Source organism: Malaclemys terrapin, chromosome 4 (genome assembly GCF_027887155.1).
Source record: "Malaclemys terrapin pileata isolate rMalTer1 chromosome 4, rMalTer1.hap1, whole genome shotgun sequence".
NCBI lineage: Eukaryota > Metazoa > Chordata > Testudines > Emydidae > Malaclemys > Malaclemys terrapin.
In genome coordinates this window covers 36,581,370-36,606,489 of record NC_071508.1, presented here as the reverse complement: position 1 = coordinate 36,606,489, position 25,120 = coordinate 36,581,370, and the positions used below count along the sequence as shown (strand labels likewise).

Below are 25,120 nucleotides of genomic sequence, written 5' to 3'. Positions count from 1 at the left end.
TTAGACAGGCAGAACTTCAGGGTGTGGATGAGATGATGGTCTAGGGAGGAGGGGTTTAGATTCATTAGGAAGTGGGAGCCTATACAGTAAAGATGGGCTCCACCTAAATCAAAATGGAACCAGTTTGCTGGCACATAAAATTAAAAAGATTGTAGATCAGTTTTTAAACTAATGCTGAGGGAAAGCTCACAGGTCCAGAGGAGCTCGTGGTTCGAACAGAGACATCCCTTAGGGGAGGATCTATTAATGGAGATTCTCTATATCCTAATAAGGAGGAGAGGATGGAAGATGATAAAATATGGATAGGTTCTGATGAGAAACAGTCACCTTCAATTACATCACATAATGGCAGACAGTTAAAAAGTGACAATTTTTACATGCTTATATACAAATGTTACAAGTCTAAATAATAAGATGAGTGCCACATATTAAAAGAGGATATTGATATAATAGGCATCACAGAAACTTGGTGGAATGAGGATAATCAGTGGCACACAGTAATACCAAGGTGCAAAATATACGGGAAGGACAGAATAGGTCATGCTGGTGGGGAGTGGCACTACATGTGAAAGAAAGCATAGAGTCAAATGAAGTAAAAAGCTTAAATGAACCAAACCGTACCACAGAATCTCGAAGATAGTAATTCCGTGCTTGAATAATAAGAATATAGCGTAGGGATATACTACCGACCACCTGACCAGGATAGTGATAATGTCTGTGAAATGCTCAGGGAGATTAAAGAGGCTATTAAAATAAAAAAACTCAATAATAATGGGGGATTTCACCTATCCCCATATTGACTGGGTACCTGTCACCTCAGGACAGAATGCAGAGATAAAGTTTCTCAACACCTTAAATGACTGCTTCTTGGAGCAGCTAGTCCTGGAACCCACAAGAAGAGAGGCAATTCTTGATTTAGTCCTAAGTGGAGCATAGGATCTGGTCCAAGAGGTGAATATAGCTTGGTAATAGTGATCATAAGAGAACAGCATTTACCATCCCTGGGGTGGGGGAGAAACACCACAGAAGCCCACCATGGTAACATTTAAATTCAAAAAGGGGAACTACACAAAAATGAGGACGTTGAAGGGAAATTAAAAGGTACAGTGTCAAAAGTGAAATCCCTGCAAGCTGCATGGAAACTTTTTAAAGACATCATAATAGAGGCTCAATTTTAATGTATACGCCAAATTAAAAAACATAGTATGAGGGTCAAAAAAGAGCCACCATGGCTAAACAACAAAGTAAAATAAGCAGTTAGAGGCAAAAAGGCATCCTTTAAAAAGTGGAAGTTAAATCCTTCTGAGGAAAATCGAAAGGAGCATAAACTCTAGCAAGTGAAGTGTAAAAATATAATTAGGAAGGCCAAAAAAGAATTTGAGAAACAGCTAGCTAAAAACTCAAAAAGTAATAGCAAAAAATGTTAAATACATCAGAAGCAGGAAGCGTGCTAATAAAAAAAAAACATAATCCCAACTATACATTATAAAATGATGGGATCTAAATTAGCTGTTATCACTTAAGAAAGAGATCTTGGAGTCACTGTGCATAGTTCTATGAAAATATCTACTCAGTGAGTAGTAGCAGTCAAAAAAGCTAACAGAATGTTGGAAATCATTAGGAAAGGGATATAATAAGACAGAAAATACCATATTGCCTCTATATAAATCCATGGTATGGCCACATCTTGAATACCGTGTACAGATGTGGTCACGCCATCTCAAAAAAGATATATTGGAATTGGAAAAGGTTCAGAAAAGGGCAACAAAAATGATTAAGGGTATGGAACAGCTTCCATATGAAGAGAGATTAATAAGACTGGGACTTTTCAGCTTGGAAAAGTGACAACTAAGGGGGGATATGATAGAGGTCTATAAAATCATGACTTGTGTGGAGAAAGTAAATAAGGAAGTGTTATTTACCCCTTCTCATAACACAAGAACTAGGGGTCAACAAAAGAAGTTAATAGGCAGAAAGTTTAAAAAACAAAAGAATTTATTTTTTCACACAATGCACAGTCAGCCTGTGGAACTCCTTGCCAGGGGATGTTGTGAAAGCCAAGACTATAACAGGGTTAAAAAAATAACTAGATAAGTTCATGGAGGATAGGTCCATTAATGGCTATTAGCCAGGATGAGCAGGGATGGTGTCCCTAGCCTCTGTTTGCCAGAAGCTGGGAATGGGCGACAGGGGATGGATCACTTGATGATTACCTGTTCTGTTCATTACCTCTGAAGCACCTGGCATTGACAACTGTTGGTGGACATGATACTGGGCTAGATGGACCACTGGCCTGGCCCAGTATGGCCATTCTTGTGTTCTAGAGGTGCAGGGCCTCAGCCCTGGCAAGCCCTGGCACAAATTAAGCATTACTTATGTGGCCCCATCATCATAGTATCTGAGTGCCTCACAATGTCTAACCTATTTCTCGTCACAGCCCCTCTGAGTTAGAGCAGTGCTGTTATCCTCATTGTACAGATGATACCCTGAGGCACAGAGAGACTAAAGGCCAGATTTTCAAAGTTATTTAGGCATCTCATGTGATTTTCAAAAGTGCTTAGAAAGTTAGGTACTTTGTAAACCCCACTAGATGCCTAGCTGCATCTTTGGGTGCCTAAAAACCTTTGAAATTGTCTCTAAGGCATTGGCCTGAGGTCATACAGGAAGTCCATAGGGGGAAGTATCATAGAATCATAGAATATTAGGGTTGGACGAAACCTCAGGAGGTCATGTAGTCCAATCCCCTGCCAACCCCAACTAAATCATCCCAGCCAGGGCTTTGTCAAGCCGGGGCTTAAAAACCTCTAAGGATGGAGATTCCACCTTCTCCCTAGGTAACCCATTCCAGTGCTTCACCACCCTCCTAGTGAAATAGTTTTTCCTAATATCCAACCTAGACCTCCCCCACTGCAACTTGAGACCATTGCTCCTTGTTTTGTCATGTGCCACCACTGAGAACAGCCTAGCTCCATCCTCTTTGTAACCCCCCTTCAGGTAGTCGAAGGCTGCTATCAAATCCCCCCTCATTCTTCTCTTCTGCAGATTAAATAACCCCAGTTCCCTCAGCCTCTCCTCATGCACCCCAGCCCCGTAATCATTTTTGTTGCCCTCTGCTGGACACTCTCCAATTTGTCCACATCCTTTCTGTAGGGGGGGGCCCAAAACTGGATGCAATACTCCAGATGTGGCCTCACCAGTGCTGAATAGAGGGGAATAATCACTTCCCTCAATCTGCTGGCAATGCTCCTACTAATGCAGCCCAATATGCCGTTAGTCTTCTTGGCAACATGGGCACACTGTTGACTCATATCCAGCTTCTCATCCACTGTAATCCCCAGGTCCTTTTCTGCAGAACTGCCGCTTAGGCAGTCAGTCTCCAGCCTGTAGCAGTGCATGGGATTCTTCTGTCCTAAGTGCAGGACTCTGTACTTGTCCTTGTTGAACCTCATCAGATTTCTTTCGGGCCAATCCTCCAATTTGTCTAAGTCACTCTGGACCCTATCTCCTACCCTCCAGCATATCTACCTCTCCCCCCAGCTTAGTGTCATCTGCGAATTTGCTGAAGGTGCAATCCAACCCATCATCCAGATAATTAATGAAGATGTTGAACAAAACCGGGCACAGGACCGACCTCTAGGGCACTCTGCTTGATACTGGCTACCAACTGGACTTTGATTACTACTCATTGAGCCCAATGATCTAGCCAGCTTTCTATTCACCTTATAGTCCATTCATCCAATCTATACTTCTTTAACTTGCTGGCAAGAATACTGTGGGAGACCATATCAAAAGCTTTGCTAAAGTCAAGGTATATCATGTCCACCGCTTTCACCATGTCCACAGAGACAGTTATCTCATCATAGAAGGCAATCAGGTTGGTCAGGCATGACTTGCCCTTGGTGAATCCATGCTGACTGTTCCTGATCACCGTCCTCTCCTCCAAGTGCTTCAAAATGGATTCCTTTAGGTCCTGCTCCATGATTTTTCCAGGGACTGAGGTGAGGCTGACCAGTCTGTAGTTCCTCAGATTCTCCTTCTTTCCTTTTTGAAGATGAACCCAAGTCTCTCAGTGCTAGCTCCCTATCCATTGGACCAGCCTATGTCTCTGCTGCATGTTGCAAAGAGGACTCTGATAGTTGGGAGCAAAACCAAGAAGGCCAATTCTCTGAGACTCCAGCAAATGGTCCCGGGCAGTTGGGAAGGACGTCATAGTTGACAGCATGAAAAGCAGGAAAGAGGTCAGGAAGGATGAAAAAAAGAGAGAACAAGAGTCAGATGAGAGGAGATCACTTAATCCCCAAGGGGTGGCAGGTTCTGCCTTATGCTGTGTTGTAGAGCAATGGCTGATGTGAAATTTTACATATTAACTGGAAACTATTTTGTTTTGTCATTTTTTGTTTTGATTTTGAGGAAAAGGAGGAATGAGAAAGTGTCATGTGAGTATCAGATGTGTTAATGCCTCAAATTTTTATGGTTTCCGATGTATTCCAGAACAAAGAACAGAAATTGCATCCACTGAGTCAATTAGGTTGATGATTATTGTCATGATTTGTATTATTCACTGGGCATCATCTGCTTGCTCAGTACTGTTCAGAATATACCAGAAAATGTAGTCCCTGAGCCTATGTGTATAAGATGTGTAGCCCTGGATAAGATGGCTCAGATATTTAAGTATGAAGTGTATAGTTATTGAGCACATGTTAATATCTATGAGTGAAGTTGCTGATGGCAATAGAAGTTTTACCTGATTAAGGACTAGAAGATTTGACCCTCCAACTTTTATTCAAGAGCTCCTGTGCCTGTTTATTTTCCTTTCCTGCCTTCAGTGGCCCTGACAGACCTCAAAGACTCAATTTTTTTCTCAACTTTAAAATGTGCAATTTTCTTGGTGTTTGGTTTTAAATATTCTCCTGTTAGACCGGCAACTCAGTCACCATAGTGCTGTGTTTAAGAGCCTTCTGGAAATTAACTAGCCTTTAAACAGAAGGGAAAGCAGTGCTGCCAACTCTCATGATTTTGTCATGAGTCTCATGATAATTATTGTTTTCCTCAAAGCCCCAGCTCCTGGAGTCAAGTGGCTATGTGATGACTGCAGCCTTCATTCTTAAAGAAAAAGTAAGTTTCTAGCCCTAGTAAGTAGCCTAAATGATAGAAAGTAATCTACATTTTTCTACAATTGTTCCAATTGTTTGTAACAAATTAGAATATATATATTAAAATTTTAAGCCTAACCCTTAAGTGACTGGACAGAAGATATCAGAAGATATCAGTATTAGAGCTGAGTGGGTCTAATATTTAGTTTTCTATCTTTATATAGAAATAGACAGAGTGCTCCTGTCAGCTAATTTCTTAGTTATCTAGAAAAAAAAAAAAAGAAAAAGAACACCACCTAGGGTTTTCAAGTGCCTAAGTAGCCCTGGAATCACAGAAAATTGCTGAACTCCCCTCCTCCCCCCAAATATATATATATGTATCTGAAATGGCACCCCTGGTGGAATGGTAGGCGTCATGAGAGTCCATTGTTCCTGACATCAAAGGCATGTTATAACAAAACATTAAGTGTAAAATAAAGGGTTTACACATGGGCAGCAGATATGAGAGGCAGGGGAAGGCTAAGCCTACCCAAAATGCCTGAGTGGCCCCACCCACACTCCATGCCCACTCCTCCTGCTTCCTGCTATGTTCTGTTGCGGGGGCCCTGCGTCATTGGTGCTGGAATCGGGAGGAGGGGGCAAGGGGCCATAGCCCTCCCCTTCTCCTCTTTCCCCAGAGGCCCCAGCCTCGGCCATGCCAGCGTTGAGCCCCTCCGGAGAGCCCAGGCAGCTGTAGGGAGCCGCAGCAGACTCTCCACCTGCCCAGGGTACAGGGGAGGGGGGCTGAGAGCAGTCCCTGGCACGTGTCCCCACTCCCCTGGGCTCCCCGCCCGCCAAGGGCAGGTGGAGGGTTTGCAACTCCATGCTGGCCCCTCACAGCTACCTTCATGACTCTCCCTGACCTGGCTCTGTCCAGGGTTAGGGCTTCGGAGCTGTGCGTGGGCAGCTGTGAAGAGCTGCAGAGTCATGGACCCTCCTCCTGCTCCTGGTGGCCGGGGATCCCAGGGGGCAGGGACACAAACTGGGGGCTGCTCTCAGCCCCCCCACCCAGGGCACATGGAGGGGCTGCCGTGGCTCCCTACTGCTGCCTGCCCGGCTCTTATCATGTCTGGGTTGCAACTCCAAGGATCCCCTACCCCCACCTGCTGAAGCCGGGTCGGGGACAGCTGCATGGGCAGCTGTGGGGTGCTTGGGTCCCTCCACCTGCCCTGGGTGGGGAGGCCTGGGACACGGGTAGGGGGCTGCCTGCCTTCACCTCTACCTCAGGCAGGGGCCCTGGCCCCCCACACTTTTCAGAGGGCTCTGGTGCTGGTGCTACTGGGGGCCAGCCTCCAGCTAGGGACTCTGGGCAGCTGGAGCCAGTGCTTGTGCCACCTGCCCACCTAACGCTCCAGGGCTAGGGGACATGCTGCCCACCTGCCGGCCTACCACTCAGGGATTCGTGATGGGGGCTGCATAGCCTGCCCATCCACCAGGTGCCCCAGGGCTGGGATCACTCAGGTACCTTGGGGTTTGGGGGCCTTCTGGGCTCCAGTAGGGAAAGGGGGGCAAGAGGGACAGGGCCCCAGGCAGAAGGGGCGAGCTGGCTGGGGGCTAGCCTCCCCAAGCCCCTGGTTCACCTGCCACCCATGGGTTTACAGTTAAATGATTAGGGGTATAGAATGGTTTCTGTATGGGGAGAGATTAATAAAATTGCAACTTTTCAGTTTGGAAAAGAGGCGACTAAGGGGAGATATGATAGAGATCTATAAAATCATGAGTGGTATAGAGATAGTAAATAAGGAAGTGTTATTTACTCCTTGTATTATGAAAAGAACAAGGGGCCACCAAATTAAATTAATAGGTAGCAGGTTTAAAACAAACACAAAAAAGTATTTTTTCATGCAACGCACTGTCAATCTCTGGAACTCCTTCCCAGAGGGTGTTGTGAAGTCCAATACTATAACGGGGTTCAAAAGGGAGCTACATAGATTCATGGAGGATAGGTCCATCAATGACTATAAGCCAGGATGGGCAGGAATGGTGTCCCTAGCCTTTGTTTGCCAGAAGCTGGGATTGGGTGACAGGGCATGGATCATTTGATGATAACCTGTCTGTTCATTCCCTTTGGGGCACCTGCCATTGGCCATTGTCAGAGGACAGGATACTGGACTTTATGGACCTTTGATCTGACCCAGTATGGCCATTCTTATGTTCTTATGTATTTTGATACGCTAGTACAGAATCCCAGATGAACACCAGATGAATGCTCTTATTATTCTAAGTGAATAGAATTTTGCCTTTGAAATGTATGAAAATCTTCAAAAATCCTGGAAATTCTACTTGACATTTCAAAAACTTCTTAGCGATGGCTATCCTCCACCTCTGGGTTTGAAAAGGTAATACAAGCTTCTATAATCAGTAAGCTCAAGAAGTCCTTTAAGTCTAATCCATACTAAGCAGATCGGGATCTGTTGCTTATGCTTAAAAACACCTTGCCCCCACACCCACTTTCCCCCAGAGTCCAAGCAGCATAATCAGTTCCTTCTTGTCAGGGGTTTTTAGTCTATTCTTCTGCATACTTTCAGCTGAAAAGCTCAGCCAATCGGAGGAGTCCCTTTCATGACTCATCTTCACAGGAAGGAAGCAGGACAACAACTAAAGTCTTTTGTCCTCTTATTGAAAGTATTAAGGGAAATTCCAGTTGCAAGTCCGACCATAGTCTTTCTGTTATTGATGGACCTTTCCTTTTAGGGAGGGCATAACACTTTCTGTTGAAGATTAGCCTTTCACACTAATTTGTATTTCTCTCATGTCTGGTGATTTACACAGTCACAGAGGCCCATAATACAGCGGCTCAAATATTACCTTACAATATGGAATACAGATGTTATAAGAGAGATTTATGCATGCAGCAACTCAGAAGCATTCAATAAAGTCTATATCTTTCTTCTTTGGCTATCCCTTGATGTAAGGATGATGTCTGCCTAGGGGGTTCATTGGCGAGTTTTTAAGTGTCTGAGGAGCCCAATTCTTGCCCTGCAGATTTTCCCACAGAAGTGACAGGTGTAATCTTGGAGGAGACATAGTTATTGGCTGGAGTGTTGTGCCCTTTCTTTCCTCCTTTGTTGCTTCTCTGTCTCATGAGCACGTCTGTTCTCCTCAAAGTGACCTTTGGCTTGGTGTATGGTGTGACACCACTGTGTTCTGTTCCACACCAAGTCCTCCCAGTTTGTTGGGTTGATGCCTCCCTTTGTAAGATGTACTTTCAGTATGTCTTTGAAGTGCTTCCGCTGGCTTCTGCGAGGCCTTCTTCCCTGACTTAATAGAGAGAAGAGTACTTGCTTCAGGAGGTGAATGTCAGACATACGTACACAGTGGGCAGCCCAGCGGAGTTGGTATTTCATGACCTGCGCTTCTATTCTGCTGATGTTGGCTGCAGAGAGAATGCTGGTGTTAGTGCGTTGGCCTTCCCAGCTGATCCTGAGAATCCTCCTGAGGCAGTGCTTCTGGAACCACTCCTGGCACTTCAGATGTTGTCTGTAGGTTACCCAGGTCTCACACCAATAGAGAAGGGCGGGGATGACAACTGCCTTGTAAATCAAGAGCTTGGTACCTGTTTGTAGATACTTATTGTTGAAGACTCGTTTGAGTAGTCTTCCAAAAGCTGTGCTGGCACAGCGGATCCTGTATTCAACTTCTGTGTCAATGCTGGCTGGTTGGGAGAGGTGGCTGCCAAGGTATGGAAAATGGTCCACATTTTCTAGGGGTGCTCCGCTGATGGTGATTTGTGGCATACGAAGAGTAGTTTGTGTAGGTGAGGGCTGGTAGAGTACTTTGGTTTTCCTGATGTTGAGAGAGAGACCCAGGCTGTGATAGGCATCTGCAAAAAAATGTAGGGTGCTTTGCAGGTTGGCCTCTGTATGTGCAAGAATGACACAGTCATCTGCATACACAGTGATGCCAATTCTCATGATCTTAGATTTTGTTTGGAGACATCGAAGATTGAGGAGTTGGCCATCCGTACGGTACTCAATCCCGAGTCCATCAGGAAGGTGGTCGCAAATGAGGATCAGGATCATGGCAAGGTAAATGGAGAAGAGTGTTGGAGCAATGACACATCCCTGCTTGACATCGGTGCGATGGACGGGATTCAATAAAGTCTAAACACATTCTTATAATTCTAATAACCCTGTTTTCACAATACAAACACACAGGTGAACCAGACTGATCCAGCTATGAGCTAATTATTCTATTTTAAATATTGGAGCAGGGAATCTACATGATCAAGTAACAAATTGAGTTACCGCTACAAGTCTATAGGTGGCGCTCCTCAGCAGGGCTCAGGAAGCTGCAGGTGCACTGAACAGTGGGAACTGCAGCTCAGTTTTGACACCTACAGCAAGGAAGGAAATTGGATGTAGTGGTAAATGCTCAGAGAAGGAAAATCATTGTTTTTTTCACAACAGAAAAGGGGTCTGGTGGCTTCTGTCTACTGCAGAGTCTGCAGTAGAGAGTGGGACCCTGTGATCATCCAAAGGGAAGAGAAGGAAGAAGCTAAATCACACTGGGGGTCAGAATTAAAGGAAAAAACAAAACAGCCCTGAGAGGAGTCCTATCCATCTACATACTGACAGGTGGAGCTTTGAGGCATCGCTTGAGGACTGGTGGGATAGATGGGGACAGAAGCACCTCAACGCTCCAGACAGTGGACCTAATGTTCTTGAGAGATAATGAGGGACCCTGCCTTAGGGTTTGGTGGCATTAACCCTAAATGTCCAATGATGGGCAGCAGCTGCTGCAAAAGGAGGCTGATTTTGCCATTCACTCTGCAGATACTTTTGGGGCAAATTTTCCAGGGGGCTCAGCATCCAACATGCAGATGTTTTAAAAATCTGGTTAGAAGTGTCACAATGGGAGCTGCTGGGGGCTAAACTCTTTTGAAAATCTGGCCTCAACTCCCCAGAGTTTCCCAGCATCCCAGAGATTTGGGGCAGGGCTTCTGCCTTGAAAGAAGCAGGAAAAGAGCAGAACGATATTGAAATAGAGAAGGGAAGAGCCATAGCTTTCTCCAGCCATGGGAACTACACAGGCAGGAGCCACTGTGGCAGCGACTGATGCTGAAACTGAAGTTGAATATTTCAGCTCAGATTGGGATGTTTAGAAGTCCTTGGAATTCTGGGGCCTCTTTTGTTGTTATAAGTTTATATAAACAAGTTGAGGTGTCAAAAGTCATTAAAATGATCTAAAACAGTCTGTTGGCTGAAGGGTGAGTGAGCACTTTTTAATAAATGTATTTTTATTAAGAGTTAGTTTTAAAAAATTATCCATATTCCCCAAACAGCAGGGGACTGTGGAGCCTGCTGTCTGGTGTGGGCACAGCTTTACTTAAAATTTCCATTTTCTAAACAGGGCAGATGGGTGCATGTTGTCAGCCACTGAAACAGAAGCTGGAGACATCTAATGCTCAGCTTCTCCATGTAGCTGCAGGGAGTAAGACATCAGACACCAGCCACATGCCCTGTGAAGAGCTTTACATAGAGGACACCTGTAAATACACAGAGGAGGCCAAATGTTACTTACCTCAGTCTCTGAAGTTTGCTGTTTGGATGTTTTAGTCCCTCACACAGCAGCCGCACTCCGGTATCTCCAAGATCATTATCACGCAGCTCCAGCTGTGTCAGGCTCTGGCTGATTCTGAGAACAGTGGCGAGGTACTCACAGCTAGCATCTGTGAGATCACAACCCCACAAGCTGAAGGAGAGAGAAGCAGAGAGAAGAGTGATCATGGTGTGAAATGGTTCCTCACAGCTCTTTTGACAGGTGGCACCATCCACCCGCCCCTCTCCCTGACCAATCAGCATTGAGAATGGCCCAGACACCCCAATCATTGAGCTAGAACCCCTGCTCAACCCCCTGTCCCAAGTCCCACCCTTTCTCTCATGAGGAACCAGTTTTGGGTGAGACTTCAAGCCTAAGCCTCACCCCTTACACTTCACACTTGACCAATCAGCATTGAGAATGGCCCAGACACCCCAATCCTTCATCACTGACCAATGAGGAATAAGGTTTGGGTAAGACTTCCTCCCTAAGCACTGCCCCAACCCTTTCCAATTACCAACCAGAATTTAAGGGGCAGCCGTCCCACCTACTCAGCTCTCAAGCAATAATGTTGGACTTGGCACTGATCAGCCCTGGGATGGTGTGACCCAATCAGAGCTGGTCCATTGCTACAGGGAGGCTGTAGGAGGAGCTCCCTCCCCAGGTATCTGGGCCAGACTCAGAGCAGGAGCTGGGAGATCCTGCCCCTCCATGCCCCTAGCACTAGCTCTGCTGTTGCCCTGCAGGACGCAGCCGTCTTCTGTCTCTTCCTCTGCCCCCCCAACCCATCAGCTCTGACTGTTAGGCCCAGGACTGGCAGCATGACACCCACCTTCCCACTGAGACTAGAAATCAAAGCATGGGGGGATTGGAAGACAAAGAGGAGAAAAGCCCCACAACAAGGGGGATCCCTGAAGTTTGGTAAAGAGCCCCTGAGAGGAGGGTGACCATGTGACCCTGTTGGCAGGGCCTGTTCCAGAAACGCTGGTGGGGTTATTACAACAGAAATTTTCTACTGGTTTCTGCTTCCCCCATGCAGAGTCTGGGCTCCTGGGAGAGCTGGCAGCCAGTGGAGTGTGGAACTATGGCAGCAGCCTGGCCATGACCATGTGCATCTCAGTGACCAGTGCCCAGCATGGCTGTCACATACTGCCACTCCTCCCTCCCTCCAGGGCTCAGAGGGAGTCTGAAGTGAAACACTGTGAGGGAGATGGGGATTGCAACAAACAGCCAATCAGCACAGAGGGAGACTGTCAAGTGTGACAACGTGCAGCAGGCATCCTAATGACATAAGCATGCATTGGTCCCTTCTGAGGCTGCTTCTGTGTCTGCTCCTACTGATTAGGTGGTCTCTGTGGGCCCAGGCCTGGCTCCTCTGGGAATTTCATGGAGGATTAAGACCCTGGTATGAAACTGGCAGCAGAAACTGACTGGGAGCCAGTGTGGGGACTGGAGTATTGACTTGATGTGGTGATAGCAGCATAAACCATGGAAGGGGTGGACAGTCCCTCTTATACTCTCTGGAACATAGGCATTGTTTTTACATTCAACTTTAGGTGCAGTGAAATAGAGCAATCCAGTCTGCAGAGGAAAAGTGGATTGAACAATATGGCTAGGTCCTCATCTGGACAGAATGTGTGAAGTTTCTGAGCACACTGACAATTCCTAATTAAACTATGATTTACTTTTAAAATCAGAATTACACAATGAGAAACTTTAAATGAGGAAAAATGATACTCCAGTTGCTTGGAACAGTTTGATCCTAATCTCAGACATGAAATAAGACATTACAGAGGGAGGAACTAATAATAAGACACTGAAAAAAAATCCTAGTAAATGAGTAAACCCAAGAAAATGAGAATAAGTCACTAGAGATGAAAGACACTGGAGAATTTATTGGCAATGGAACAAGTGAAACAGAACATGATAGCCCAGACACCAGAGGAGTAACCTAAAGATTAACCAAAAGGGATTTACTGGGGGTCATCCAGAAGAAGCAGATGAACAGTAAATATCTCAAAACTGTAGAGCAAATAGTCTGAAGTTTGGTTTAATTGGAGAGGGCAAAACTCTGTGGTAGCTGTGTTCTGTATTAAAAATAGAGAAAATAAAGGATATTAAGGGAAGTGCATACAGAGGGGGTCTCTGAGATGGAGGAGATTGGAGAAAATAGAGAGGGAATCAGAGGGGCCCTCTAGGGTTCTGTGTAAATCCTCCCCCTGTAACTCAAGTGATCAGATGGTAATTTATTCCCGAGGGTTAGGGTTGAGGTCTCATATATGAAGAATCTACTTCCCTTGCATTGTTTCTTTTTCAGTCCAAGTGTCCATTGGGACAGTTCAGCATCTTGGGTTCAGGAAAGTAGAGTCATTTGGGGACTAATTTGTATGATATTTTGGTATTTTATTTTGGATTTAAATGAAGGGGAATGCAGGAGCAGGGAGGGAAATTAATAAAGGAGTTAGCTGTGGAAGTCTACAAACATAAATCAAGATGTATCCAGGCACAAAATTTTAATACAATGTAAATAGAAATGGGAGAGACATTTGCCACACAAAGGTTCAGCTCAGACAGCCTTTCTGCAGACAATCCTTGGTCATAAAAGAGAGGAGAAGGCTAGCTGGATTGCTATCTTTAGTGAAAAGAAAGGGGAAAATAAAAAAACAACAACCCATCTCCATCCTCCCCCCTCCCACATTACCGTAGTATTCACAAGTTACACACTATTGTAATAATCTTTGTCCAAAGTATACCTTTTGAGGTATCATTTAGGAACTCACAATTTGCTGGTCATTATTGTACTGGTAAAAGGTGTGTGGCAACATTGTGTGTGAAATTAGAAGATTCCACTGTATGGTGTTACTAAAACATGTAACAAACTGAGGTTGGTTAACAGGTCAGCCTCAAACACAGGAAGTGTGCTCTGCCTAATTTGCATCCAAGCAGTAAACAGTCATCAAGCAGGAAGGGGAGATAAAGGAGGGTCAAACAGGTGCGGGAAAAGCAGCAGGGCACATTCTTCCCCATAGACCTTTTGTCTCCTGAATCCCAGCTGGAAATGCTTCTCAAAGAGGGGACAGGACTATAAAAAGAAAGGGGCAGACACCCCAGGGTACTCCCTCTCTCTCCCCACTGCATTCACTGCATATGAAAGACAAAGGAAGAAGCATTGGACTGGGGGAGGGATCCTGACCTAAGAGTTTGGTCAGTAATCTGATGAAGTATGTGGTGAAAAAACTATTCTTTGTAGTTTGTTAAGTTAGGTATTAGTAAACATTTTGCCTTTATTTTGTTTATAACCATTTTTATCTTTATGCCTCATTACTTGTACTCACTTAAAATCTATTTCTTTGTAGTTAATAAACTTGTATTACTGTTTTATCTAATCCAATGTGTTTAAATTGAAGTGTATGAAGGACTATTTGAAATAGTAAACTGGCATAGTATTTCTATTAAAGAAATGGTGGACTTTATGTAATTTGTATTGTCCAGGAGAGGGCTGGGCAGTACAGGACATAAATCTGGGGGGTGGAATCTGGGACTGGGGGAGTGTTGGGGTCACCCTGAAATATAACAAAGGTTGGTGAGTGCAAGAGTGTAACCCAAGTATGTGACTGGCAGGTTGCAGTTACACAGACACACTCAGGGTCTGACTTGCATGCTGGAAGGATGATTGTGAGTGGCTGAGGTGGGAGCTGCTTAGCTGCTTCAGCAAGGCATTGTAAGGCACTGAAGGTTGCCTTAGTCTGCTGTTCATTAGTCTGGATTGTGCAATATGTCACACCCACACATTTAAAAAAAAAAATCTTCAAATAACTAAAAGCATTATCCATAGTTCTTCCCTTTAAAATAACATCTTGAAAGTCGAAGGAAAAAGTCAGATCTGGCAGAAATAATAATAATAAAAAAACCAAGAACCCCACTTCCAGAACATTTTACTTCAAGAGGCTGATTTTCAGGAGGGGCAAATTACAAGCATGAAAGGTAATTAGTTTCTGCAGATTTTTTTTCTTTAGCCCAAGAAAAAAAAAAGAGGAGGGGGATTGTCATGGTGCCTAGAGTGGGTCACAGCTGAGAATGCCCAAACTCAGGACAGACTGACAGAAAATAGGGCAGACACCCCAAACTGGTGGTATATTCTAGCATTAGATTTCACCAAGCCAGTAATAAAAGGGTATCTCCATCCTTAGACGTTTTTAAGGCCTGGCTTGACAAAGCCCTGGCTGGGATGATTTAGTTGGCGTTGGTCCTGCTTTGAGCAGGGGATTGGTCTAGATGACCTCTGAGGTCTCTTGCAACCCTAATCTTCTATGATTCTATGATCACTATACTAGTTTACCATGGAGTACAGACTGTCCCCTTGACATTCCAACACCCACTTACCACCCTGGAAAACTGGACTTTATGGACTTAAGGTTATTAAACCCCAAACACCACACAATAGGTTCTTCCAAGTCCCAAGAGACCAGCCATTCAGCCCCAGGTCACTGGGTGCTCAGGATCTCACCAAAAAGCAATGCTGTTAGCCAATCCATAGTAAACTAACTAAAGATTTGTTAATTAAGAAAAGAAATGAGAGTTATTAAGAAGTTAAAGCAGACAAAATGCATTACAGTTGAATCGGAATATATTAGTCTAGTTCTTAAAACGTAACAAACTAGACTTGGTTCAAGGTAAAATTCTTACCATGTGGTCCCAGCAACAGGGCTGACAAATTCTCAGGAACCTTCCCAAAGTCCAAAAGGTGGTTCCTTTGTCTTCTCAGGTAAAAGAGAATGAGAGAGAGACTACCTGGGGTGTATTTGCCCCTCCCTTTTATAGTCCAGTGACCCTTTGAAATGCATTTTCCTGAGCATTACCCCAGATGAAGTTCCTTCCAACTATGAGGATGGAGACATGGAGTCTTGTGGTGAAAGAGTTTCCAGGTTGTTAAAATGCAAATTGATCTGTTCCTGCCCCCCTTCTCTGCCAAAGAATGGCCACTTGACTAGTGATTGCCAATCAACTTTGACACCTGGTTAGATGTGTCAGCTTGTCCTTTGTCTTTGAGAAACTGATTTACCCATTCCCCAGACTTCTCTGGTAAACACATTTCAGTCATAACTTCAGTTTATGTTCATAACTTTACATATAATGTTGCTGCATGCATTTCACCATGATATTATTGACCAGAGAGTTATTAGTTTTCAAATGATACCCCACAAGGCATATTTTGTACAACGATTATTACAATAGTGTGTAGGGTGTGAATACAGGTGTGCATTCTGTCACATCCCACTATTCCTCTCAAGGTAACAGTTAAGTAGCATCTGAGAGGGTGTCTGGGTTCCTAACACTCGGAGTGTCTGAGAAGCCCAGGCTGAGCATCCTGGACGCTAATGAAAAGCAAAGATGATCCCTCTACCTCTCCAGAGGGTCTAGGCAACAGAACATAAGAAGATAAGAGCGGTCATAATGGGTCAGACCAATGGTCCGTCCTGCCCAGTATCCTGTCTTCCAACAGTGGCCAATGCCAGGTGCTTCAGAGGGAATGAATAGAACAGGTAATCATCAAGTGATCCATCCCCTGTTGCCCATTCCTAGCTTCTGGGCAACAGAGGCTAGAGACACTTCAGAGCATGGTTTTGCATTCCTGCCCATCCTGGCTAATAGCCATTGATGGACTTATTCTCCAAGAACTTATCCAGTTATTTTTTTTTTGAACTCTGTTATAGTCTTGGCCTTCACAACATCCTCTGGCAAAGAGTTTCACAGGTTGACTGTGCGTTGTGTGAAGAAATACTTCCTTTTTTTGTTTTAAACCTGCTGCCTATTAATTTCATTTGGTGACCCCTAGTTCCTGTGTTTACAGAAGGAATAAATAACACTTCCTTATTTATTTTCTACACACCAGTCATGATTTTATAGACCTCTATCATATCCTCCCTTAGTTGTCTCTCTTCCAAGCTGAAAAGTCCCAGTCTTAGTTTCTCCTCATATATGGAAGCTGTTCCATACCCCTAATCATTTTTGTTGCCAGTTTCTGTACCTTTTCCAATTACAGTATATATTTTTAAGATGGGGCAACCACATCTGCACACAGTATTCAAGATGTGGCCATACCATGGATTTATATCGAGGCAATATGATATTTTCTATCTTATTATCTGCCCTTTCTTAATGATTCCCAACATTGTTAGCTTTTTTGACTGCCACTGCACATTGAGTAGTTGAGGCTTTCTTCTGGCAACTAGTTTAAAGCCCTCCTAGGTTCACCGGGCTTCACCAGATATATCCTCCCAGTTTGAAATCAAACTATTGATAACTACTCTGAGTACATTTTTTCAACCAGCTGTGCACCCACCTTATAGTAATGTCATCTAGAACACATTTTCCTTGTTTGCTTATGAGTGCCATGTGGGACTGTGTCAAAAGCCTTACTAAAATCAAGATATATCACATCTGCTTCTCCCTTATCCACTAGGCCAAGAATGAAGGAAATTAGATTTGTCTGCCATGATTTATTCTTGATACATTCATGCTGGGCTATTACTTATCCTCTAGGTGCTTAGAAATTGACTATTTAATAATCTGTTCCAGTATCTTTCCATGTATCGAAGTTAAGCTGAATGGTTTGTCATTCCCTGGGTCCTCCTTGTTCCCCTTTCTAAAGGTAGATACTGTGTTTGCCCTTCTCCACATCCTCCAAAAGTTCTTGAAGATAATCACTAATGGTTCTGAGATTGCTTCAGCTAGTTTCTTAAGTACACTCAACTGGTAAATCTCATCAGATACTGCTGATTTGAATATATCTAACTTCTCTAAATATTTCAACCTGTTCTTTCCCTAGTCTGACTTGTGTTCCTTCCCCCTTGTTAATATTAATTGTATTAAGTATCTGGTCACAATTAACCTTTTTAGTGAAGACTGAAGTAAAATAAGCATTAAATATCTCAGACTTCTTGATGTCATCCATTATTAGCTCACCTTCCTGCTAAGTAATGGACCTACAAATTCCTTCATTTTTTCCTTGATCCTAATATATTTATTATAGAACCTCTCCTTATTACCTTGTATATCCATTGCTAGACATAACTCATTTTGTGCCTTAGCCTTTAAGATTTTGTTCCTACATGCATGTGATTTTTTTTCTACTCATATTTCTACATTCTGTGGGATTCCTTTTCTGATTTTCAAGTTCTTAAATAGCCCCTGTTGGAGACATATTGGTCTCTTACTATTCTTCCTATATTTCCTTCACATCAGGATAGTTTTCTGTTGCGGTTTTAATATTGCCTATTTGAGAAACTGCCAGCTTTTCTGAACACCTTTATGCCTTAGATTTTCTTCCTGTGGGACCTTACCTACCAGTTCTGAATTTGTTCAAGTCTGTTTTGAAGTCCATTATCCCTATTCTGGTGCGCTCACTCCTTCCTTAGAATCATGAAACCTGTCATTTCATGATTACTTTCACCCACATTCCCTTCCACCTTCAGAGTCACAACCAATTCCTCCCTATTAGTCAGAATCAAATCTAAAATGGCTGTTTGCTTTTCACTTCTTCCACTTTCTGAAACAAGAACCTGTCCCCAATATAGTCCCAGAACTTAATGTGTTTTGCCAGATTATTTTTCCAACATACATCAGGAGAGTTAAAGTCCTCCATTACTACCAGGTTTTGTTTTGGATATTTTTGTTATTTATTCTGTTATACCTGAATGGAGCAGACATCTTACAGCATCTACACACCCTGCCCAGTTCTTCACAGAATGGAAATGTATAAGTACTTACTTCAGTTTCTGCAGTTTGCAGTTTGGGTTTTTCAGTCCCGCACATAGCAGCCTAGTTCCTGGGTCTCTGAGGTGGTTAAACGCCAGGTCCAACTGTGTCAGGGTCTGCTTGGTACTGAGAAGAGAGGAGAGATCCTCACAACAAGTGACTGTGAGAGAGCATCCAGTAAATCTGCAGGAGACAGAAACAGAAGGAAATGAACATTTCTGTTTGTGCAGTTCCGTCAGTGGGTACCACTGGGTTTCAAGAAAGATTCTATTCTGGGAATAAAATCACAGTGGTGTAATAGTGGATGCTGAGGGCCACATGACCATGTGTGAATTTCAATCCATATGCATGTGTAGCTCTCATTGATTCTGTCTTCCATATATAAATGTCATTCTAAGGCAAAGAGCCCACACTCCAGTTTGGCTTACCCTAATGAAGAAACTTCTTATAAATTAGGAGTTAAAAGAAAAGGAAGGAAAGGAATCTCATTGGTAAATGAAAATGCTGCTGCATTGGAAGTTGTATGATAGTTTTATGGATGGGGAAACCTGTTCTTCTTCCTTTTTACCTCATTTCCACTTAAGACTCAGCAAATAAGCCACTGTCTATAGATTACTTAGTATTGCACCATCAGGATTCAGGAATGGGCTCAGTTTTGGCAAGTTTCCATTCCCTCCTTCCTCTCCCCTTTTCCCCAGGATTCACTATACACTAGAAAAGTCTGGAATTCCCTAGGGAGCCCAGGCTCAAAGGTGGACCACAGTGAAATTGTTACAATCTTTCCCTGCTGCAGCTCACCTGGTGGCAGGCTGCCTGCCAGTGCCAATGACCACTGCTCTTAGTAAAAATGCCAACAGCTGTTGTTACCAGTAGTGCAGTAGTGCAGTGATGGGACATTTTAACAGAGAGCTCAGTGTCCTCTGGGATTAGATGTTTGAAGAAAAAATCTGGTGTGTTGGGTTATCATCAAATAATATGGAAGCCTGTGGCTGGGGGAGAGTGCTAACTATGTACTAAACAGATGATTTGATGGTACAATGAGATCCACAAACTAATTTCTGTAGGGAATTCATATGCTTCCTTCTTTGCGGGACTAGATTTTCTTTTTTTCTTTTCCAGAGTGGAATTATATTGGACCATTGGGTCCTGGATACAGAAAAAGAATATTCCATTCAATTCCCCTCTAGGCTGCTCTCCCACATCCATTCCTCAGTCTTTCATTCCTTTGACTCTGTCGTCCATGCCTTTGTCTCCATCTCTCTTGTTAGCCAAAACGTACATGTTAGGCCTAGGATTACTTCTTCTGGGGCTGCCACCTTGATGTGGTGGAGAAGCTTGCATATGCTTAAGACCCTAAGAGCGATGCCATAGGGAATTCTGCACTCCTGGTAGGGTCACCCATGGTGGTAAGGTCAAAGGCGAGGTACCAGACAAAGCGCAGCCCAACACAACCCAGTATAAAACCTCAACAGCAGAGCAGGCAGTTTAAGCAGGATTACCTCTCAACAGCTGCGAAGGTGGATGAAGGCTGCAAGGAAGGAGAAACTCCCAGTCATCTCAGACTCCTTGCCTCCATACACAGGTGCCACTTCTGCCAATATTTGTGTGGCTGCTGCTGTCCAACAGCTCCCCCACATTAAACTACTCCCATACAGAGGGTCCTGTGGCATCTTTGAGACTAACAGAAGTATTGGGAGCATAAGCTTTCGTGGGTAAGAACCTCACTTCTTCAGATGCAAGTAATGGAAATCTCCAGAGGCAGGTATAAATCAATGTGGAGATAACGAGGTTAGTTCAATCAGGGAGGGTGAGGTGCTCTGCTAGCAGTTGAGGTGTGAACACCAAGGGAGGAGAAACTGCTTCTGTAGTTGGATAGCCATTCACAGTCTTTGTTTAATCCTGATCTGATGGTGTCAAACCAACAGAACTCCACTGGCCATCACCTACAGTCCTCAGCTTAAACCTCTCCAACGCATCATCAGTGATCTACAACCCATCCTGGACAATGATCCCTCACTTTCACAGACCTTGGGAGGCAGGCCAGTCCTCGCCCACAGACAACCTGACAACCTTAAGCATATTCTCACCAGCAACCACGCACCGCACCATAACAACTCTAACTCAGGAACCAACCCATGCAACAAACCTCGATGCCAACTCTGCCCACATATCTACACCAGCAACACCATCACAGGACCTAACCAGATCAGCTACAACATCACCGGCTCATTCACCTGCATGTCCACCAATGTTATATATGCCATCATATGCCAGCAATGCCCCTCTACTATGTACATTGGCTAAACTGGACAGTCACTACGCAAGAGGATAAATGGACACAAGTCAGATATCAGGGATGGCAATATACAAAAACCTGTAGGAGAACACTTCAACCTCCCTGGCCACACAATAGCAGATGTAAAGGTAGCCATCTTACAGCAAAAAAACTTCAGGACCAGACTCCAAAGAGAAACTGCTGAGCTCCAGTTCATTTGCAAATTTGACACCATCAGATCAGGATTAAACAAAGACTGTGAATGGCTATCCAACTACAGAAGCAGTTTCTCCTCCCTTGGTGTTCACATCTCAACTGCTAGCAGAGCACCTCACCCTCCCTGATTGCACTAACCTCGTTATCTCCATACTGATTTATACCTGCCTCTGGAGATTTCCATTACTTGCATCTGAAGAAGTGAGGTTCTTACCCACGAAAGCTTATGCTCCCAATACTTCTGTTAGTCTCAAAAGTGACACAGGACCCTCTGTTGCTTTTTACAGATTCAGACTAACACGGCTACCCCTCTGATACTCCTATACAGACTTATTTCACAGGAAGAACTTTCTCTCCACCCCAACCCATAAAAGTCCTGCGGCGATGGGCAACTGACGATGGGGATAGGTGAAGTGATCACCAGAAGTCCCTAGTCACAGACCCACACACAGGCGGTGAGGGCAAGATGGTCATCATGTGTCCCTGGGACTGGGATGAGGGGCATTTTTGGCAGCAGTGGTCATGACTGAGCAGGCATTTTTAGGAACCCCTCTGCTCACCCCATATGGGGAAGTGGCTAGAAAAGGTGCCCCAAACATAGGCAATCCCACCATACCCAACTGGGTAACCGCATGCAGAGGGATCACTCCCAATGTGGTCGAAAAATAATATTTCTTGCAACTTGGAATGTCCATACCCTAGTAGATTAATCAAAAAGTGAAAGACCCAAATGCAGAACAGCAATTGTCACCCAAGAACTCCCGAGGTACAACATTGACATTGCTGCTTGCAGCCAGACAAGACAGGCAGATGAAGGCCATTTCAGGGAAGAGGGTGGTGGTTACACTGTCTTCTGGAAAGGAAAACCAGCAGCAACAGACAAATACATGGTGTTATCTTCTAGTCAACTGCCTGACTGAGCTCCCCATTGGCATCAACGAGCGCCTTATAACCCTCCGCATCCAACTGGTCAATAAGTCATTTACCATCATCATCATCAGTGCATATGCGCCAACACTTGACACTGAAAAACAGAAAAAATCCTTCTACACTGACCTTAATAAAATGCTATCATCCACTCCAAAAACAGATAAGATAATCCTCTTGGGGACTTTAATGCCAAGTTGGCCAAGATTCTAATGTATGGAGTAACACTAGTAGGAAGGAAGGAGTGAAAAAAACCAATTCCAATGGCATCCTTCTACTCAGGAAATGCAGAGTACAAACATGTCATCACAAAACACAATCATCAGACAAAGCAACAAGTACAAAACAACTTGGCAACACCTTCGTTCAAAACAATGGCACCTCCTAAACTATGTCATTGTAACAACATAGGATCCAAGAGATGTCCATATCACCCATGTCATGAGAGGAGCCAACGATTGCTATACTTAACTGACCTCACCAGGCAGTGGTATGTCCATTAGGATTGCACCAAAATATAGAAAGCAATCCAGATCACACAGATGGCAACACAACATCCAAAGACTTCTATCCTCAGTGCAACAGGACAACTTCCAAGCACTCCTCAGTGAAAAACTGACCATATGTACACCTGGAAATGACAACACAAATGCCGAAGAAGACTGGGAAGCTCTAAAACTGACCATCCATGAGGTTTGTGAGGAATCCATTGGCCTTGCTATCTGCCACCATCAGGACTGATTTGATGACAATAACACTGAGATCACAGCCCTTTTGGACCAGAAGAGAAAAGCTTTCTGTGACGGGCAAAACCAACCATCATCCAGTCAGAAGCAGAGCTCTTTCCATCAGCTCAAAGCTGAGGTTCAAAGGAGGATCTGAGAAATCAAAAACAACTGTTGGGAGGACAAAACAAAAAGGAATCCAAGCATTCACTAACAGACATGATATGTTGAACTTTTTTTGTGAGACAAAGACCCTGTATAGTTCAAGCTCATGTGGCCTCACACTGCTGAGATCCTAAGTGGTAATACTCTTCTTAAAGATAATGAATCCATCAAAAACTGCTGGAAGGAACACTACCAAAAGCTCCTAAATCGAGAATCCACTGTGACTGATGATACCATTGACTCCATCCCTTAGCACCCAATCTGGGAAACTCTTGCCAACCCACCAACACCTGAGAAGGTCTGCAAATCAATTAAGCAAATGAAGAACAATAAAGCATCAGGTCCTGATGGAAAACCAGCTGAAGTACTGAAAGTGTGGAGAGAAACACTGACTAAGAAGCTTCATTTGCTGCCTCTCAAAAACTAGTGCACTGAAGAAATCCCTGCTGACTTATGTAATGCTAACATCGTCACCATTTTCAAAAAATTAGATAGGGACGATTCAACTATTGAGGCATTGCCCTCATCTGCATTGATGGGAAGATTCTTGATATAATCTTACTGAATCACCTGCTCCCTCTTGTGGAGGAAGTACTTCCAGAGTCCCGGTGTGGCTTCCAACCATCATGAGGCACCACGGACATGATTTTCACAGCCAGGCAGATCCAGGAACAATGTCAAGAACAACACCAGGAGCTGTATATGGCATTTATTGATCTAAACAAAACCTTCGACTCTGTCAACCGTGAGGCTCTGTGGAAAATCATGTCCAAGTTTGATTGCCCAAGCAAATTTATCACTGTTGTAAGACTCCTCCACAACCAGATGACTGCCTCCATCCTGTGCAGTGGCTCTACCTCTGAGCTCTTTGTCATCCGAACTTGTGTAAAACAAGGTTGTTTACTAGCATCCACCCTTTTCTCCATTTTCTTAGCAGGTATGAAAACATTAACCCAAGTCCACCTACCACAGGGCATTGGCATCCAATATCAGACGGACAGCAACCTCTTCAATCTTTCTAGTCTCTGTGCCAGAACTAAAGTAATATTGGAAACAATAACCAAACTCCAGTACGCAGATGATTGTGCTGTAGTTGCACACTCAAAGAAGGATCTACAAACAGCCCTTAATTGCTTCTCTGAAGCTTTCAAAAGCCTAGAGCCAACTCTGAACATTGGCAAAACCAAAGTTCTCCCCCAGCCAGTTCCCGGTCAATCATCAGACCCAGCAAGGAAGATCTACATTGGACAGAGAAGAACTGTCTTGGCAGCCATCTCTCACAGAGGGCAGACATAGATGTCTAGCTTCAGCACAGAATCAGCTGTGCCAGCCTTGCCTTTGGCAGACTCTCTTGCCGGGTGTTCAACAACTACGTCATCAGAACACATACTAGACTTTTAGTTTATAAAGCGGGGATAAACCCGACCCTCCTCTACGGCTGTGAGACTTGGGTGACCTATAAAAAACACCTGAAAAACCTGGAACACCAGCACCAGCACTTTTGTCAGAAGATCCTCAATATAAAGTTGGAGGATTGCCACACTAATGGCAGTGTCCTCACAGAGGCCAACATCTTCAGTGTTGAGGCCCTGATTATCCAGCACCAGCTGAGGTGGAGCAGGCACTGTGTTTGCATGCCTGATGTACACTTACCAAAATAATTGCTGTATGCCCAACTCAAAGGAGAAAAGAAATGGAGAGGCCAAAAAACCCCACTTTAAAGACATCCTGAAGATAAATATCAAGAGATGTGGCAGTGATACCACACACTGAGAGAAAGTACCCCAGGATAGGAATAACTAGTGAAGACTTGTCAGAGAGAGAGAACATCCACTTTTGAGGAAAATCGCCTTGCTCCGGTCACAGAAAAATGCCAGAAAAGAAAGGACAGAGAGCTCACACAGGAATCGTGGCCCAACCCTGACTTCCAACACCACCTGCAACGAGTCTGCAGCTCAAGGATCAGACTCCTCAGTCACCAAAGGACCCATAAAAAATAAAACCTGTGAAAGATCGACCTTGAGGGATCGCCACTGCTGCTGAAACCACATTAATATTGTATGTATATTTTATAGCTTTCCCACAATTTTGTTCACTTTTGCTCACTTATGTATATATATATATAGATAGATAGATAGCACAATACTCTACAAAGCAAAACATGGCTTTTTGCATTAGCAAATATATAACTTATCAAAGTCACTATACATCCATCGTACATCCTACTGCAGGTTGGGTAGTGCCTTCGTAGCTCTTGTAATGTAGTATTCAAAAGAAAGAGAAAGATACACCATGATACAAGAAGAAAAGGTAAAAAGCTGACTGGTGAATTCTAGTCCTGGGTGACATCATCAATGTTTTCTAACTTGTAACTAAGCATG

At 44.0% G+C, this 25,120-nt stretch overlaps 1 protein-coding gene across 1 annotated transcript in view; it reads right to left on the bottom strand.

Moving 5' to 3' along the window:
* The window catches only part of LOC128836346 (NACHT, LRR and PYD domains-containing protein 3-like), a 104,689-nt gene that overhangs the window by 58,723 nt on the left and 20,846 nt on the right, over positions 1 to 25,120 (bottom strand). The window contains exons 5-6 of the mRNA XM_054026551.1: positions 18,444 to 18,614; positions 10,656 to 10,826 (exon numbers count right to left, since the gene is read on the bottom strand). Coding sequence (XP_053882526.1) covers positions 10,656 to 10,826; positions 18,444 to 18,614 — 342 coding nt within the window. The remainder of the gene's footprint in view (positions 1 to 10,655; positions 10,827 to 18,443; positions 18,615 to 25,120) is intronic.